Here is a 15,528-nt window from a genome sequence, read left to right as displayed (position 1 = left end):
ACGCTCTCCTGGAAATAGAACAGCAACGAATATTTGACAGCGAACATATCAACGGAATCGCTTAACCAACTCATGATTATTACTCTTCTTTTGCAGGCCCCCCAGAATAAAATCTCTCTTTTCAGCAGGAATTTTTGCGTTAAAATGATTGGGAAATAACCCATACTCTTAGGAGCATTTCAGAATATCTTAAAAAAAAATTACAACCTGATATTCATATCACAGTTTGGATTGGTTCACTCAACATGTCCATGATTTTGCAGCATTCTGCTTGGACATCACCTTGTGAAAATTTGGATTCATTATTTTAAAAGAAAAATATTTAAACCTCAATATCCTTTTAATTTTCAAAGTATACAAGGAATGTGAATTTTTAAAATTCTTTTTCCAGAAGTCTCCCATGTGAGCAGTTTGTTTAATTACCCCCTTCCCATGAAAGGTTTTGCTTGTGCATCATAAACATGCAAAATCATTAAGTGCTTCAATGACAAACATCCCGCTATCTCTAACTGTCCTCTTTCCTATTCGCCTGCACTGAGTTCAGGGAGCCAGGCTCATCGCCGCTCCGTCGGGCACGCTGAATCTGCAGGTGCTCCAGGAATATGTTCTGGATGTTTTTTTCCGAATGCTCATGTGGAATTAAAGCCTCCCCCTGTACGGAGCCGAGCCCCATTCCCCTGCGCGGAGCGAGCTGCGCTCGGCGGCGAGCCGGGGCCAGAGGGGTGGCTCTCGCCGCCGCGCCGCCGCTGACGGCCGGGGATCGGACCCTCGCAGCCTGTTCAGAGACCTACAGACACGGACGGCCCGTGCCCTGCCTGAAAACGAAAAATGACTGAGCACAGCCCGAAATCTTCTGTGTCCGCAAGGCTGTGCGACGCTGCGACAGAACCTCAGGCTCTTCCCAGCTGATCGCATACATATACATTATACATGAATATAAAGCATTAATTACGCTCACACGCCACAGGGCTGCCAAATGTGCTTACAGATTATGATTCTACGGAAAGAAAGAAAGCAGATAAATCCTCTAAAATGTCTGTTGATCTGGTTTCAGACACCGTAGATACATAAGATTTTTGGCATGAGTTTTTGAGACTTTACACATTTAATTTAAATGATCAGTTTTAAAAACGTGGTCTGCTTGAAATAAGCACATTTTGCCTTGTGAGAACCGCGTTTGATACTTTTATCCTTGCTAGCTTTGTCTGTAAACCTGGAAAGAAATGACATTGTAAATTAACAGATCAGTCAAAGCACTTTGTTTCCAATAACTACAAAAATGGCCAACCCAGGGAAAAAAGCAAGTGGGGGCAGTTTGCACACACCCAGCAATGGCATCGGGAAACTACTTCCATCAGGTGCTTTCGGGTGGAGGGGTTGATTGCAGCTTACAGCTGTGAAATCAATTACGCGGGAGAGGACGCAGGGGCTTGGGGCACGATGCCCCTCTGTTGCATGGCACGGAGGCTGCGTCCGGCCCCAGGCCAGGCGAGGTGCTCCATCTCCCATCGCCCTCACGCTCCGGGGAAGCTCCGCGGCCCCAGCTCCGGCCGTAGGCGGGAGCCAAGGCGCCCCCCGAGGGGCCGCGCTGCCAGGGCGGCACAGCCCTTTGGGGGCCGCGGGAAGGAAGGACCGAGGCTGCAAAGCGGAGAGATCCCGCACCGGCCCCGGGGGAAGAGCCAGCCTTTGCCAAAAGACAACATAGGACAACTCATAAATACCTGCGTGGAAACTGTGATTCAAGGGTATGCAAAATTTAGATTCTTTTAGTAAAATGGAGCAAATCAAATGTACTTCGGGTGCCATTTTATTAAAGGTGCTTTCAACAATTTCCATTCAAGCGATGGTCTACTAACTTTGAATGAAACAAAGAGATGCCCCCCCGAGGTCCTTCTGCTAGATACCTAATGGGGTGGAAATCTAAATGGATATATAGATGAAAAGGTAAGACATCATCAAATGGTTATTTGTTTAAAATAAGCAGAATATGGGGTAGCTGATCCAAATTTACATTAAAACAAACATATGTTACAACACAGGCAACACATTAAATTAGGAGGAACAAAGAAACTGGAGAAAATACAAAAAATTTCACAGTATTTCACTAATGGTTTGTTTTCCAGAAAAAAACCCTAAACATAATCATCATAAACAACAAAGGAGACATCAGCATTCACATTCCCCCTCATATGATTAAATTCACATTCATGAAATAGGCATAACAATTTGATGTTTGCAGCCCATTATTATATAGCAACATTGTAGATATTACAAATTGAAGGAAGCATTTCACTGAAAAATATTAGTTAGCACGTTTCTTCCTAGCCTTAGTAACAATAAGAAGACGTAAAGACAAGAAACAACTTGGGACTCACTGGAAGAGGCGCCGGTCCCCAGGCGTGCGCCCCACCAGGCTGTCGCCCACGCCGGCCTCATTCTGCGCTGGGTGCGGGGCCGGCGGGGCTCCTCCTCCCGCCGTGTGCCTGGTGGCTTCAGACACCGGCAGCGCTCACAGAAGGGCGTCAGCGCACGTCGGAGCGCAGCATCCAACCACCTGAGAGGATGCCCCGTGCCGCGCTGTGGATATTCCCGCTCTGGCTCCAGCAGGCTGCCTCGGCTCCGGATGAATATTTATGTGGAGGTGCTAATTAGCAACCAGCCCGTGAGCACAGCTGATGCCAATTATGCAAACATAATCCCATGCAAACTTAAAGTTGTTATTCCCTCCTTGTGCAACCCAGCGCAATGCCTGTCACGCTCTGATGTGCAGCAGGTTTTAAGCCGTGTGACTCTCTTTAAGCGTGTTATTTCCATCATGGTTGTAAAATCAACATGTAGGTTCCCTGGTTGGGAAATCTCTCGTCGCGATGTTGCCGGGGCCTTTGCCGCTCTGCAGATTCACAGATGCCACCAGGAGCATGGCCACGCGCCCCAGAAATCCGCCTTTGAAGCCACCAGCGCCTGGTGGATAAAAGCCGCGCGTTCGTCGGCAGCGGTTTTAAATGCAAACGAGAAGCCCCCTGCCAGGTGGAGCTGCTACATGACACACGCATTTCCCCACGGGCACGGTGGGGAAAGCCAGCAATTAGGACGTGCGAGGAGACCTGCCCCGGCCTCAGCCCTCTGCTCCTGCCAAGCCCCTGCCACCCCGGCTGGCAACAGGAGGCCCAGAGGGAAGGAGACGGGGTCACCCTCTGGCGTGGTCTCCCCCACGAGAGCCGGGGTTCACATGTACAGGCTGGCAGGGGGTGGATGCCCCCTGTGCAGCGGTGCTCACATTCACCTTCCCTCTCCATTTTCCTAATGTTTTCCTTAAGGCTTTCAAAGAAATAAATGCAACTGGCCCTTGCCCGGGGGATATATGGCACTCACCAGCAAGAGCCAGCTAGATTAAGTCAAACGTTTTTTGCCAAGTACTCAAACAAGTCAAGCTGGTGTTCTGATACCGCACGGTTTCATCCCCTATGATGATCTGTGTTTTACAGAAAGGCTGGGGGGGCTGGCGGTAGCGTACCTGCAGGGTGATCCTGCTGACTTGTTAATGTTCCTGGCTCCAGGCATTTCAACTCCGCTAACACGCTCCCTTGTCCACGCCAGGCTGTCACACACTGCTGCAGCACTAGACCCGCACTGGCTCCCAGCACCGCAGACGACGGGAACACAGCCGGTACGATACAGGGGCAAGCTGAGATTTCTTCTTTTTTTTGACCAAGGAAAATTCTCCCTATTTCAGTTCAGATGAAGAACAAAACGCAAAGTGCAATCACCTCTCACGCTGCTGTAACACCTTGTTACGATGTACTTTGCAATGTATATTGCAAAAATAAGCTGCATATTGCAAAGTACACGATGTATTTTTAGAAGAGTAAAGTGCTCCTTACAGCCACTTGTGCATTCCCACACCCACGCCGTGGCCCCCAGGAATACCCCAGGCTGTTTTACTGGTGCTCTTGGGGGAGCGGGGCCAGAACCGACGCACCTCCCTCACGGCTGACGGAGGAGATGAACCTGAGCGCGTTTCATGCCGACGTTGCTGCTTAGAGGCATTGCAGTGAGCGCAGCTCCGCAAGAGGATAATTTCTGATTGCAGTGAAGCTGTGACACAAGAGCAAACCCCCACCAGAAGAGGTGGTCCCACACCCTGCCTCTCCCTCCAAAATCCTACATCAGTGCTAGGCCATACGATCGGAGAAGTTGGCTCATCAGATCGATCCATGGGAACGTCGTTCTTTTCCACTTCCATGGTTCATTTTCTGCCGAGGCAGCTCCCCAGGCTGGCTCGCTCTGTGCATCCTTGGCCCAGTGCAGGAGAGGCGGCACTGCAGGGAGCGTGGCTTGGGGCTTTGGTAGCCGTGTGTGCTCAGCTCGGCTCAGCTGTAAGGTGAAAATACACTCTCCAGCCTGAATTTCCTGAATCTCACAGGTTGCATGGGTTTTTAAGAGTCATCATTAGATGACATTAGAAAAAAACCTGTGGCTATCCCACTGCTTCTCCTGAAGCAGGCAAGCATCCCCTACAGGCTGGCTGCCATCACCAGCGGCTGGAAGCCGTCGGGTGCAGCCCTAGCAGCCCTGTCCCGCAGGACAGCAGTAGCTGTGGTTCATCAGCCGTACAGTGCTGCCGGGGTCACCCAGGAAACCTCTCCTCTCACATCTCCTTCCAGAATTAACCCTCATAAAAAGGTGATCGCTGTCAGCAGTCCATGGCCATTGTTCCAGTAACCTTGCCAGATCATCAGATATGAGAGGAGACAATATGTCATCTGTTTTATCTGTTTTCAGTTAAGCAAGCTGTGCTGGTTTTGGCTGGGATAGAATTAATCTTCTTCACAGTAGCTGGTCAGGGCTGTGGTTTGGATTTGTGCTGGAAACAGTGCTGGTAACCCTGCGATGTTTCCATTCCTGCCGAGCAGGGCTTGCACAAAGCCAAGGCCTTTCCTGCCCCTCACCCCACCCCACCAGCAAGGGGCCGGGGGGCACAAGGGTTTGGGAGGGGACATGGCTGGGACAGCGACCCCAGCTGACCCCAGGGCTGTCCCACACCCCATGGCGTCATACTCAGCACATGGAGCTGGGGGAGGAGGGGGAAGGGGGCACGTTGGGAGTGGTGGCGTTTGCCTTCCCCAGGCACCGTTAGGTGAGATGGAGCCCTGCGGTCCCGAGGGTGGCTGAGCCCCGCCTGCCCGTGGGGAGGGGTGAAGGGATTCCTTGCTTTGCTTTGCTTGCGTGCGCAGCTTTTGCTTTCCCTGTTACTCTGTCTTTATCTCAGCCCATGAGCTTCCTCACTTTTACTCTTCTGATTCTCTCCCCCATCCCAGCAGTGGGGAGTGAGTGAGCGGCTGGTGGGGGCTGCATTGTCATCTGGGCTTAAACCATGATACGAGGACACATGTGATATGTATTACCAAAAACCTCATTCTGCCATGTGATTTTGTTACAACTTTGGCCAAAGAATGATTCTATTTCCGAATGATTAAATCCCAGTTATACTTAACCACACAGAAAATGTTTATAACGCCCAGTAAATGTAACATGCCCGTTCCCAGATGGTTAGCACACTACAGCGGCTGTTACACGCAGCCATGTGCTGCCTGGGACCTGGTGACGCAGCAAACCGCTCCTCTAGCGGAGCCGCCCATGGCACAGGGCCGACGGCGCGGCTCCCCTGGGATCGCACGGGCTCCCGACGCCTCCCCGGGAACAGGTTCTCGAACCCGAGCGCTGCGGCTGCCTCGCCGGCAGCTTCACCGGCTGAAACGACTGACACCGACGGGCAGGGTTTGGACCCTTATCGCCATCCTGCACATCACCGTAATTCCACTGAAATCACCAGACCAATGTTGAGAGAGATGCAGCGTTAAACTGTTAAGCATAGAGAGGTTAAGTGGTGCAGGCGAAATCCTAATTTGCTGCCCCATCAGGCTATAAATAACAAAAAAAAAAATCCTTTGCTAAGGGATTAAAGGCTTTTGTTTCTGAAAACTGTTTCCTTTTGGAGTGTGAGGTGAGAATTGCAGTACACAGCATTGGTAGTGTTATTTGTAAAGCTACTCACATCAAATTGTTACATTCTGGATTTATATTAAGATATATTGAAAAAATTTCTGACCAAAGTAGATTTTGGAATGAATAATAACTTGCACAGTTTGTAACAAGAATTCTAGCAGAATTAGATGTAAGACCAATTTGAAGAGTGAAGTACATTGGATGGGAGAAATAACCGTGCATAAAGAAAGATTCAAAGATTTTTCCCACACTAGCCCTGTTTTGCATTCCCCTTTTGCTCTACCCTCAAACATTCACCCTACTTCCCTCAGGACACATACGTACAGGACATACTTCACTCAGGACGTGCTCAGGACAGTGTAACTACCCTCTGCCCCTGCTAAATGCCATGAGATGAGGCGTGTGCTGTCTCAGACCGACACTGCTGAAAGCAGAAATCTCACACCCACGGCCCGCGGTTTCAAAGCGCTTCCGGACGTACGGGAGCCCCAGGCCCCGCGTTAGGTGTGCTGTAGCACAACAGAGCGCGGTTACAGCGCAGGGGAGAGTACGCTTCTTGTTTGGGACCGTAGAGAAAAATGTTTGTAAAAACTGGACTGTAAGACACAAAAGGAACAACTCAGAGGTAGGAGGTTTATTGACCCTCCAAAATATAGGAGTGACGTTGTATAGCTTTTAATAGACAACAAAGTCCTTCAGCAGTCCAGGTTTAGTTGAAAGAAATACTGTTGTAAATGAGGCTCAAACCACAAACGGTGGAAAAAATCCGCATTTGCAAGAAGGAATTATTCACCTTGAATAATTTGTCTACCTTTCAGTATAGGCTGACTGTTGAGATGCCTTTATGATGCCAAATATGGCAACTTTTCACCGTGTAAGAGAATAGAAAGGAGAAGATAAAGACTACATCAATGATCCATGAAATTAATATTTAAAAAGTCAACTTCCTACACTTTTCATCTGATATCGTCCTTTAAATTACACGTCTTCACTAATTTATCACTGCCTAACAGAGAAGCCTCAGGGAAGTGCCTGTAAACATAGAGGTTCAGAGAGATGCTGAAAAGATTGCTCTCCTCTTTGTCCGTGCTGTTGGATTACCATAAGGAAGCCGTGAAGGTCTCGATCTTCAGTGGTCTCACATGAGCTGTCAGAGCAGGTTATTAAACCTTTTGGTAGTCATCATCAACTACAGCTTCTTAAATTGAAAATAAACACTTTCCAGTCTTTAACAAATCTCATTTCTTCAGTTTTCCAGATTTCTGTTTTAGTCCCCTTATAAACGAGACAGGAGGAAGGGAGGCTGCAGTGGCCACTGCTGTTCAGCACTTCTCCTTTCTGACCAGTCCTCATTGAGGTAAGATTTAAATGCTCTTTACCACCTTGAATTTTAGTGCCCATTAAGCAAAATTCGAGGTCTGTCAATCTCAGGGAATTCTCCTGACCAAAGGGCTGGTTTCCCTGGACGTGCACACACTAACACAGGGTGTGCTGTTATTAGTGAGGGACCGTACAAATGTAACCAAATACATTTGTGTAGTATTTTAAGCTGTTTTAAAATGTACAAATTAAAATTTAAAAAAAAGTTTACTAAAATTAGAAATTCTTTAGAAAGAAGTTCATTGCCATATTTACATGTTACCATCTGCAAGGGTCTTTCATCTTTTACATTAACATTTCTTAAGCTTCTGAGCCAGGGATAGCTTAACTGGGTTAGTTGTACTTCTCTGGAGAGCATCACGCTCACACTTCACAGGCACAAACGGCACAAGCCATACGTGCAGACAGAAACCACGAGGCCAGAATAATTTGAACATACGCTTTTGCAAAACACGTTATTTCCTTTCCTATGCTGACGCTCAGCTCTGCTGTAGGGGATTAGCCCAAAGCCATCGGCATCAATGAGTAATAGTTACCTTGGCACCTGAAAAATAACTAGAATAAATAGCTAGAATTTTTATTTGGTAAATACCAAGTGGGAACTGCTTCTGAAGAGAGACTACACCTTGTCAGCTGCTACAATCTGCATCCTCTGCGTGCCTGTAGCACAAAACTATCACCTGCAAACATCGCCCCTCTTCTGCAACAGCCCGCTTGCTGCATCTGTAGGCTCTGCTGAAAACGCGTCCTGGCACGAGGGCGCAAGCTGGGGAGGAGCCAGCTTGCAGTCCCATTTGGAAGTCTCCTTTTGACCACAAGAGTGTTTTGGGTTTAGTTTTGCTGCTGGAGATGAGCACAGCACGCAGGCAGGCACAGCTGGTTTGACAGGCTGCAGTGCAGCTGTGCCTTCTCCAAGAGCTCTTCTGGAAGAGGGCTCAGAAAGCTGGTGAGGACAGAGTTCTTTCACTGGCTCTGGGTTTGTCTCAGTGCAACAATTCAATTGCTCTCCAAGTTGTAGTAAGTCAGCGAAACAGAAGGGTTTGTATTAGAGCTGGTTGTTTTGAAAGCCTGAGCGTATATACCCTGCATCTCCCTTGGCAAAGCAGGGCGATGCTGACGACCAAAAAAAATTCCAATATTCTTGAAGTACTTTGATGGCAGTACAGGTCCTTTTCGCATAATGCTGTATCTTCCTACCACATCTGTTACTCCAAAGGCCACCTAACATTTTTCCAAGTCTAAAGTGAGATATCAACAAATGTATTCCTCTCTCTCCAATGAAGAAAAAACCCTTGTTTCAATTCAAAAGGAGAATGATGTTGTAGTACTAACCCACCTTTTTAAAACAATCTTTGTCTGACTATGTATGGAAGTATTTTCTGTAAGCCAAGCCTGCACAGGTATATCTGACTTGGAAATGGAAAACTGTACATATCAGAGATAAATAACTTCAAAAAATTACTTTATGTTAAAGGACGTCACATCATTATGAAGCTAAACATGAACGAGTACAACCTCTTTCTCTATTCTGACTAAACAAAAAAAGCAGAATTTTTCTAGGCGGGAAACTATAATTTGCTCAAAGGTTACTTCCCCCCTTGGTTAAAATGGCTAAATAATGCATTGTACATGCATCATTGAGCTTTTGAAATCCTGATGTGAATCCATTAACAATTCAGGGCTGGCTGTCTGCCACAGCCGTTCCAAGAAGGTGCAACCCCACCGCCCTGCTGGAGGACGGACCCGCTCACGTCTGGCTATTCTGCGTTTCTCTCTCTGTCATCAGGCTCAGTGGGTGTACTTTATAGCTGGCCCCTGTCTTAAAGCGGGAAAAAAGCACTGGTTTTCAGTAACAGTTTAAGTGTTTTGAGAATTGCCTCATTTTCACAGAGAGGAGAGCTCTTATCATATGGCGTGGCACCAGCCTTTCCCCCTGAAACGGCAGGGCCCTCCCCTGCAAGGTGCCGGCAGCCAACAGCTCCCATTGAAATCAATTACAGTTGAGTCAATGGAGCTGAGAGTACTTAAAGTCATTCAGGAAGCACTCAGGGCTTGGTAAAACGATGGCATCAAGTAATTTAATTAGCACAGGTAGATAATCTGATTCTTTCAAGCAGGAATTTAAAAAAAAGGTTGATTTTCAAAGGCAATTTAGAAAACATAACCTCAAACCACTCTATTCCTTATAACTAAGAACGTATTTATTTTATAGCTTCTACATTAGAGGCCATTAGCGTGGACTTTTCATGTAACGCAGCAAGTTTATTTAGGATGTTCATTAGCCATCCTTTCATTCTGGTGTATTAAATCAATGCATCTGGTAATGGATGTTTAGAGAAGAAAGTACTTACGCTGCAGGATATTTGAACAGTGTCAATAGATCAGTCGTTTATAAATTATTTTAAAATCCTCTTCATAAAAATAAAATAATCTATGAGGGGAAAAACTTAACGGCCTAAAGTCTGAGAGAACGGGTGGGCTAATAAAGGGTACGTATGCTCCAGTGGCTCGCGGAGCAGCGCACGGTGACCAGCCGCTGTCAGCCACTTGCGTTCGTTAGGGCACAGCCAATGCTGCACCACCTCTGTGGTGGGTAGGGTCTGCAGGGCATTCACTGAGGCACGGCTACGCTGCCATGCTTCGACTTCGAGCCAGTCTGCCAGCTGGTTCTGCATTTTAAAACTTTTTTTTAGGATTTGGATAATAGTCAAGGGATAATGACTTAGAAGAGACACGGATGAGTTGATACTGAGACACTGAATTCTATAAAAAAGCATGGCAAACAAAAAAGACGGTAACTTCAAATAAATACTGAGGCAAGACCCAAAATACGCATCACGAGAGTTATGGGCGTTACATTTGTTCTCACGTCCTTGGGAACGGCAGCAACAGTGAAGGGATACGGTCCTGCCAATCAGCTGTGCACACACAAGACTGTGAATCGTCAGGCAAGTGTCTGAGATGGCAGCGGGGAAGAAATCATCCCAAAACACAGACAGCATCGGTGGCCGGCCAGGCTCTCACGCAACGGCTTCTCTCTTGGAGGGAGCTCCCTCCCATAGGGAGTCCTCCCCTTTTCCAAGCAACATGTTCCAATTTAATCTCTCCAATGAGTTTCCAAACACACTGGAGGAATACTTGGAAGCCGTAAGCATGTAGCCATTGCCTTTGAGAGTCACACTGTCGCACCCAAGACTCGGATGGTTCGATTAGGTGCTGAAGGCTGATCAGCATGCACGAAGACCCAGTGAGGACCAGGTGAGCAATGGCGGGAGGGGAACCCCAGTAACCTGCTGAGGTCGGGAGCCTGCTGAGTTGCTGCTCGCAGGGCCACCAAAGGAGGAGCATGGTGCCTGTCCTGGGGGGAAGCCACCAAGTTGGGTCACAGAGAAGAACCCCTTCCCGAACGCCTTGCAGAGAGAAGGGGGTCATTGCCTGCAGGCTGTAGGACTCACCATGGGATGGAGAGGAAAGAACATTTTGGGATTGCGTAGGGCTCATTATGCGTTGCTTACGGGAACTCGCAAAGGCAGGGAAAGGGAGGGACCAAGGTGGATCAGCAAGGAACAAATGGTGGGGAAATAGAGGCATGGGCCAAGAAACGTAACTGTTTTGTAGAGTTCCCCATACCAGCTAGTAACCCCTATCTAAAATGTCAACAACGTTAATAGGCACTGACAAGGATAAATAAGTTCCTTACAATGCTTCCGAATAATTTTTAAAAAATATTTTGACATCTCTACTAGTAAATGTAAAACAGATTTGAAGCAAGATTGAAGAAGTTTGAATGCCCGTCCTTATCCATGCATCTGAGTCCAGCACTGAACTTTCATTCACTTACTATCAATGACATTAAGTGTTAGTAAAAACATAGATGCAGATAGCAACACGTACCAGTCTACGAATTTCTCTCTCACACTCCCTCTTAATTCTGCTGATTTCCTCTTGGTGCAGGTGATACACGCTCCTTATCTCCGCTGCTTTAATTTTGTCAGCTTGGATGACCATCGTTAAAGCCTCTTCCACTTGTTTCTTAGCCCCCTTCAGCTCTGAAATTTCTTGCTGCATTTTTATTTTCTCAACTTCAAACCCCTTCTTGGCCTCCTCCTTCGCCTCCGTGAGCAGCACCGTTTTCACCTTGTCAGGAGCCCCATCGCGTACAGCATTGAGAAGGGTCTGTAGTCTCTGGATTTCATTATCTTTAATTTTTATTACCCTAAGTAGTTCAGCTTCATGCTGTCTCAAAAGTGCTTCTCGAACAGCTTGGAGCTCCTTCATTTTCTCTTCATGAAGTTTGACTTTGAGCTCTGTTACCACCACTGTACTTTTATGCTGTTCGTGCTCTTTGATCTGCTTAACTTCCTGATTTTTCTCTCTTTCCAACTTGCTGACCTACAAGGAAAATAAAAAAAAAAGTGTTTTTAATCAACAATCATTAATACAAATGATGATATTATCTAAAAATGGTATGGATCACTTTATAGTATTAGACCTTAAGGCTGTATGTCTATGCCTTAGAACGAAAGCCCAACCTGGTGAGTTAGTATTACCACGTGCAGGCCTACACATTTGGCATTTTTTTCATTCTTTACGATCTGATACTTTATTATATATCAAACACCCCTTTTTTAAGGAGGTTCCAGGTAAAACCAGGGTCACTGAGCTCTGCCTCACAGCCTTCACGCTGCAGACTTACGAAAGAGCAATTTCCTCTGTTGATGCATTTTGTGCTAAGAAAATACATATTACAAACCCCTGTAAAACATTTTCACAGGGAGAAGGTTTTTTACAATTTATGGCAAACATTTTCAATGCACGGTCACAGCTGTCATTGGAGTCGAGGTTCGCCAGGTACCTCTGGGGATCTTTAGTAACGCAGCCCGTCTTGCAACGCAGCCACGAGGACTCGGGGTCGTAAATGGGATTCTAAATCTACCACAGACACTCTGGGCACAACTCTGCCTTAGCCTGACAGACCCATCCTCTCTCCAGAGCCCCCGTGAGAGTTCACTTGTCATTGATGCAGCCACGGCAGCTCCACATAACCCAAACCAGCAGTGACAGTGATGAAAGCCCTTAAGGTACAGCCTGTCCTCCGGGTGGCTGTGGCTAAGAGCCACTGCACTTGGGTGCCGCCGCCGGTTCTGTCCATTGCACTAGTGACTACACGCCCCTGCCCGGGAGGCCGCACTTGTGCAGGCACACCAGAAGAGCCGACAGCTGGGTCGTCCGTGATTTTCTGGGGTACAAACGAGAATCATGTGTCTTAGGGGAAAATATGACCCACCTCAGCTTTGCATTGAAGTGGTTGCTGTGTAACGGCAGGTATTGCACTAGAAGATATTCCCAGCATGTATCTGCAGCAGCATTTGCAGCGTTTGCACAGCTGACCCTCTCCTTTGGGCAGGTTTAGGTGTGCAGTCCCTGCCTCAGAAAGTTTGCTCTGTCTTTTCTGTCCTGTAATGTTTATCAGAACAGCCTGTGCACATATTGAAATGCTAAAAATAAGAAGTGGGTATTGACTACATCATAATTAATTACCGAGGTGTTTTTTTGGAAAAATGTTCGGGTCAATTCTCTCCAGTAAAGATGCATTTTTCTTCCCTGGTTGACACAATAAGGTTTCCTTGCGAAGAATATGCCTAAGCCTGCCTCACGGGTAAGAACACTGCAGAACCAAACCGTGCAGTTGTAAAGAAAAAGTTGTGACATTACAAAGAACTCTGAGAAGACTTCTAAGGACAAAGTCGTTTGTGAAAATAAGAAAAAGAACACTGACAAATTTGTAGAAAAGACTTTTCTTTCACTGGAGATCAGCATAAGTGGAAATATCTGCATATTTAAAAAAAGAGAAACAAAAGTGTGTCATCGTAATTTTGCAAATTATTGAGACTGAGGATAAGTCTCCGCACCAATGCTGATTTTAGCATCATATTCTATTTTTACAATTAAATAATAATGCTGTCCAATCTTATTGATTCTTTATTATGCCCAATCCAGTGCCCTAAAAAGCATGAGTTAACACACTATAAATATCACAGAGTTATGCAAGAAGCACAAACCGCAGCTGAACTAGCCGTCAATATCCAAGCACTGCAGCACTACTGAAGCGTATGCTCGGGGACTAGCCTAACGTGTGTGTGACAGCTGGTGCTAACAAACTAATGTTTAAGATAACACGCATTTAGGAATTAGCCAACAGCTTGTGGAGTAAGTCCGAGTCCATACTTCATTTTCAGCTGGATATCCGCAGAAGCTGCCACACTACGTCCCCGAAAGAAAACGTGAGAAACCAGATGCGAAGCCAATATTTTGGCACGCTGATCCAAACCGCGCCGGGCGCACCTGCGTATGCAAGACACAAAAAGCTCTGCGCAAGCTACTGTGGAGCCCCAAACAATTGCACTTTATCAGATGCTTTTTCAGCAATGAATTATGCATTACAGATAACTAACTGTATCTGACCACTGGAGGGTCAAATGATATTTCAGTTTAAAACCATATCATGAACTCAAGGAGCCATGATGAGAAGCGTTGTATCAAAAGGGCTGGGGAGGGCGGGGGAAGGAAAACAGGGTCTGCAGTCTTAAAACTCCAAATGATGCTTCACAACAAAAGGATTAATAGGTGTTCCATTTAAATATATATATATCTCCCCTTAGAAGCTTCCTTAAAACTGAGATTCATAGTCTACAATGCCTGATAATGATGCAAATGAATGGAAAAATGCAGGCTATTATTCTGTCCCTGGCATGATAATGCATGTCTCTATTAGCATTCTGGAACCAAAAAACCCCAAAGTTTATCAGTGGAAACTAATTTGGGGGATTATGGAAAAGCAAATGAATGTTTCATGCCCTCACTGAGAAGTGGTCTGAAGGCTACGGCTAAAAGCTCTTAAAGCTGAGGCTCAAGCTGCATCGGCTGCCGCTCCCTCCACGGCTCCGGGTGAAACTGTGGCTCCTTGAACTTTGGCAATCAGAAAGGAGGGCAGAGCAGAGGCCTACTACCGCACATCTGAAAGTTGTATGTAGCCAGTTTGAAGGATTTTGAGCACAAAATCCAAATTAAATGAGTGTAAATGTGAGAGTAATAAGCAAAGACAATTTCTGAATAACACAAAATTGCATTCAAAACCCTTAATGCAGACATCCTTGTAAATAGGTAAATATTTACTAGAAAAAGTTCCAGCAAGAGAAACAAAGGACGAGGAGAGCTTTCAGCCCACCACTACGAGTATGCCATCTGTTTTGAGCAGATGTTTGGTTTTCCAGATCTTTTGCTGGCATTTTGCTACGCGGTTTTTCAACTTCATTTCTTCCTGGCTGGTGGGAGCAAGCGTGCTGCCCGCGGCCGAGCCCTGCCTGCGCAGGGACTGGCCGTCCTCACTGCTCAGCTTTCCCACCGAGAGCTATACTGCCGACGCATCCTCGCTTTCAGAGATCTTTTGTCCCATGTGCACATTGTAAATACAAGGAGAACAATTAAAAAATCTGCAGTGAAGTGGTTCCCTCTTATTTCCCATGGAAGGCTAATTCCTGGTGCACACACGCTGATGATTTACTGTCAAAGTCATGGACAAGCGGGGCAAAGAGTGGTCAGCAGTCAGAAACAACAGACTATTTTAATTAACGGCAGAAGGAAAGGAAAAGCTGCACACCTTACTCTTTTCTTGCTGGAGCTCTATCTGGATGTCGGTGAGCTTGGCCCTGAGCTCTTCATTGGCAGCCTGCAAGGCGGCCAAGGCGTCCGGCTTCTCCCCCCTAGCTCGGCTGCTGGCACCCTTCTTGGACATGGTGAGGCTGCGCGGCAGGGAGGGGCGTCCTGCCTGGAGGCCCTCGTCCCAGCGCTCGCTCGGGGCTTCTCGTCCTTGCCTCTGTCCCACTACATTTTCTTACTTTCCTGGAAGGAGGGAAATCATACAGCCACTGTCAGAGCACCAGAGGTGGGTAGGGGATGCGACACCCTCCAAACGCACCGTGAGACACAGACATTTCTAGAAAGCACGAGGTACACATCAGCCAGTGAAAGGGCTCTTCCCTGGATTAAGTAAGAGCTAGACACATTGTCAGGTGTAATAGTGTTTTGTATTACACCTGTATAGAGCAAAACATTTAAATCACAAACTATAAACGTTCTCTG

At 46.7% G+C, this 15,528-nt stretch overlaps 1 protein-coding gene across 1 annotated transcript in view; it reads right to left on the bottom strand.

Moving 5' to 3' along the window:
- The window catches only part of JAKMIP3 (Janus kinase and microtubule interacting protein 3), a 106,945-nt gene that overhangs the window by 45,203 nt on the left and 46,214 nt on the right, over positions 1–15,528 (bottom strand). Inside the window, exons 6-7 of the mRNA XM_075107861.1 lie at positions 15,047–15,288; positions 11,281–11,778 (exon numbers count right to left, since the gene is read on the bottom strand). Coding sequence (XP_074963962.1) covers positions 11,281–11,778; positions 15,047–15,181 — 633 coding nt within the window. The 5' untranslated portion in view covers positions 15,182–15,288. The remainder of the gene's footprint in view (positions 1–11,280; positions 11,779–15,046; positions 15,289–15,528) is intronic.

The sequence above is a fragment of the Phalacrocorax aristotelis genome, chromosome 12 (genome assembly GCF_949628215.1).
Source record: "Phalacrocorax aristotelis chromosome 12, bGulAri2.1, whole genome shotgun sequence".
In the NCBI taxonomy this organism is placed as follows: domain Eukaryota; kingdom Metazoa; phylum Chordata; class Aves; order Suliformes; family Phalacrocoracidae; genus Phalacrocorax; species Phalacrocorax aristotelis.
The sequence above is the reverse complement of the archived record's forward strand: the minus strand, read 5'-3'. Positions and strand labels throughout refer to the sequence as shown.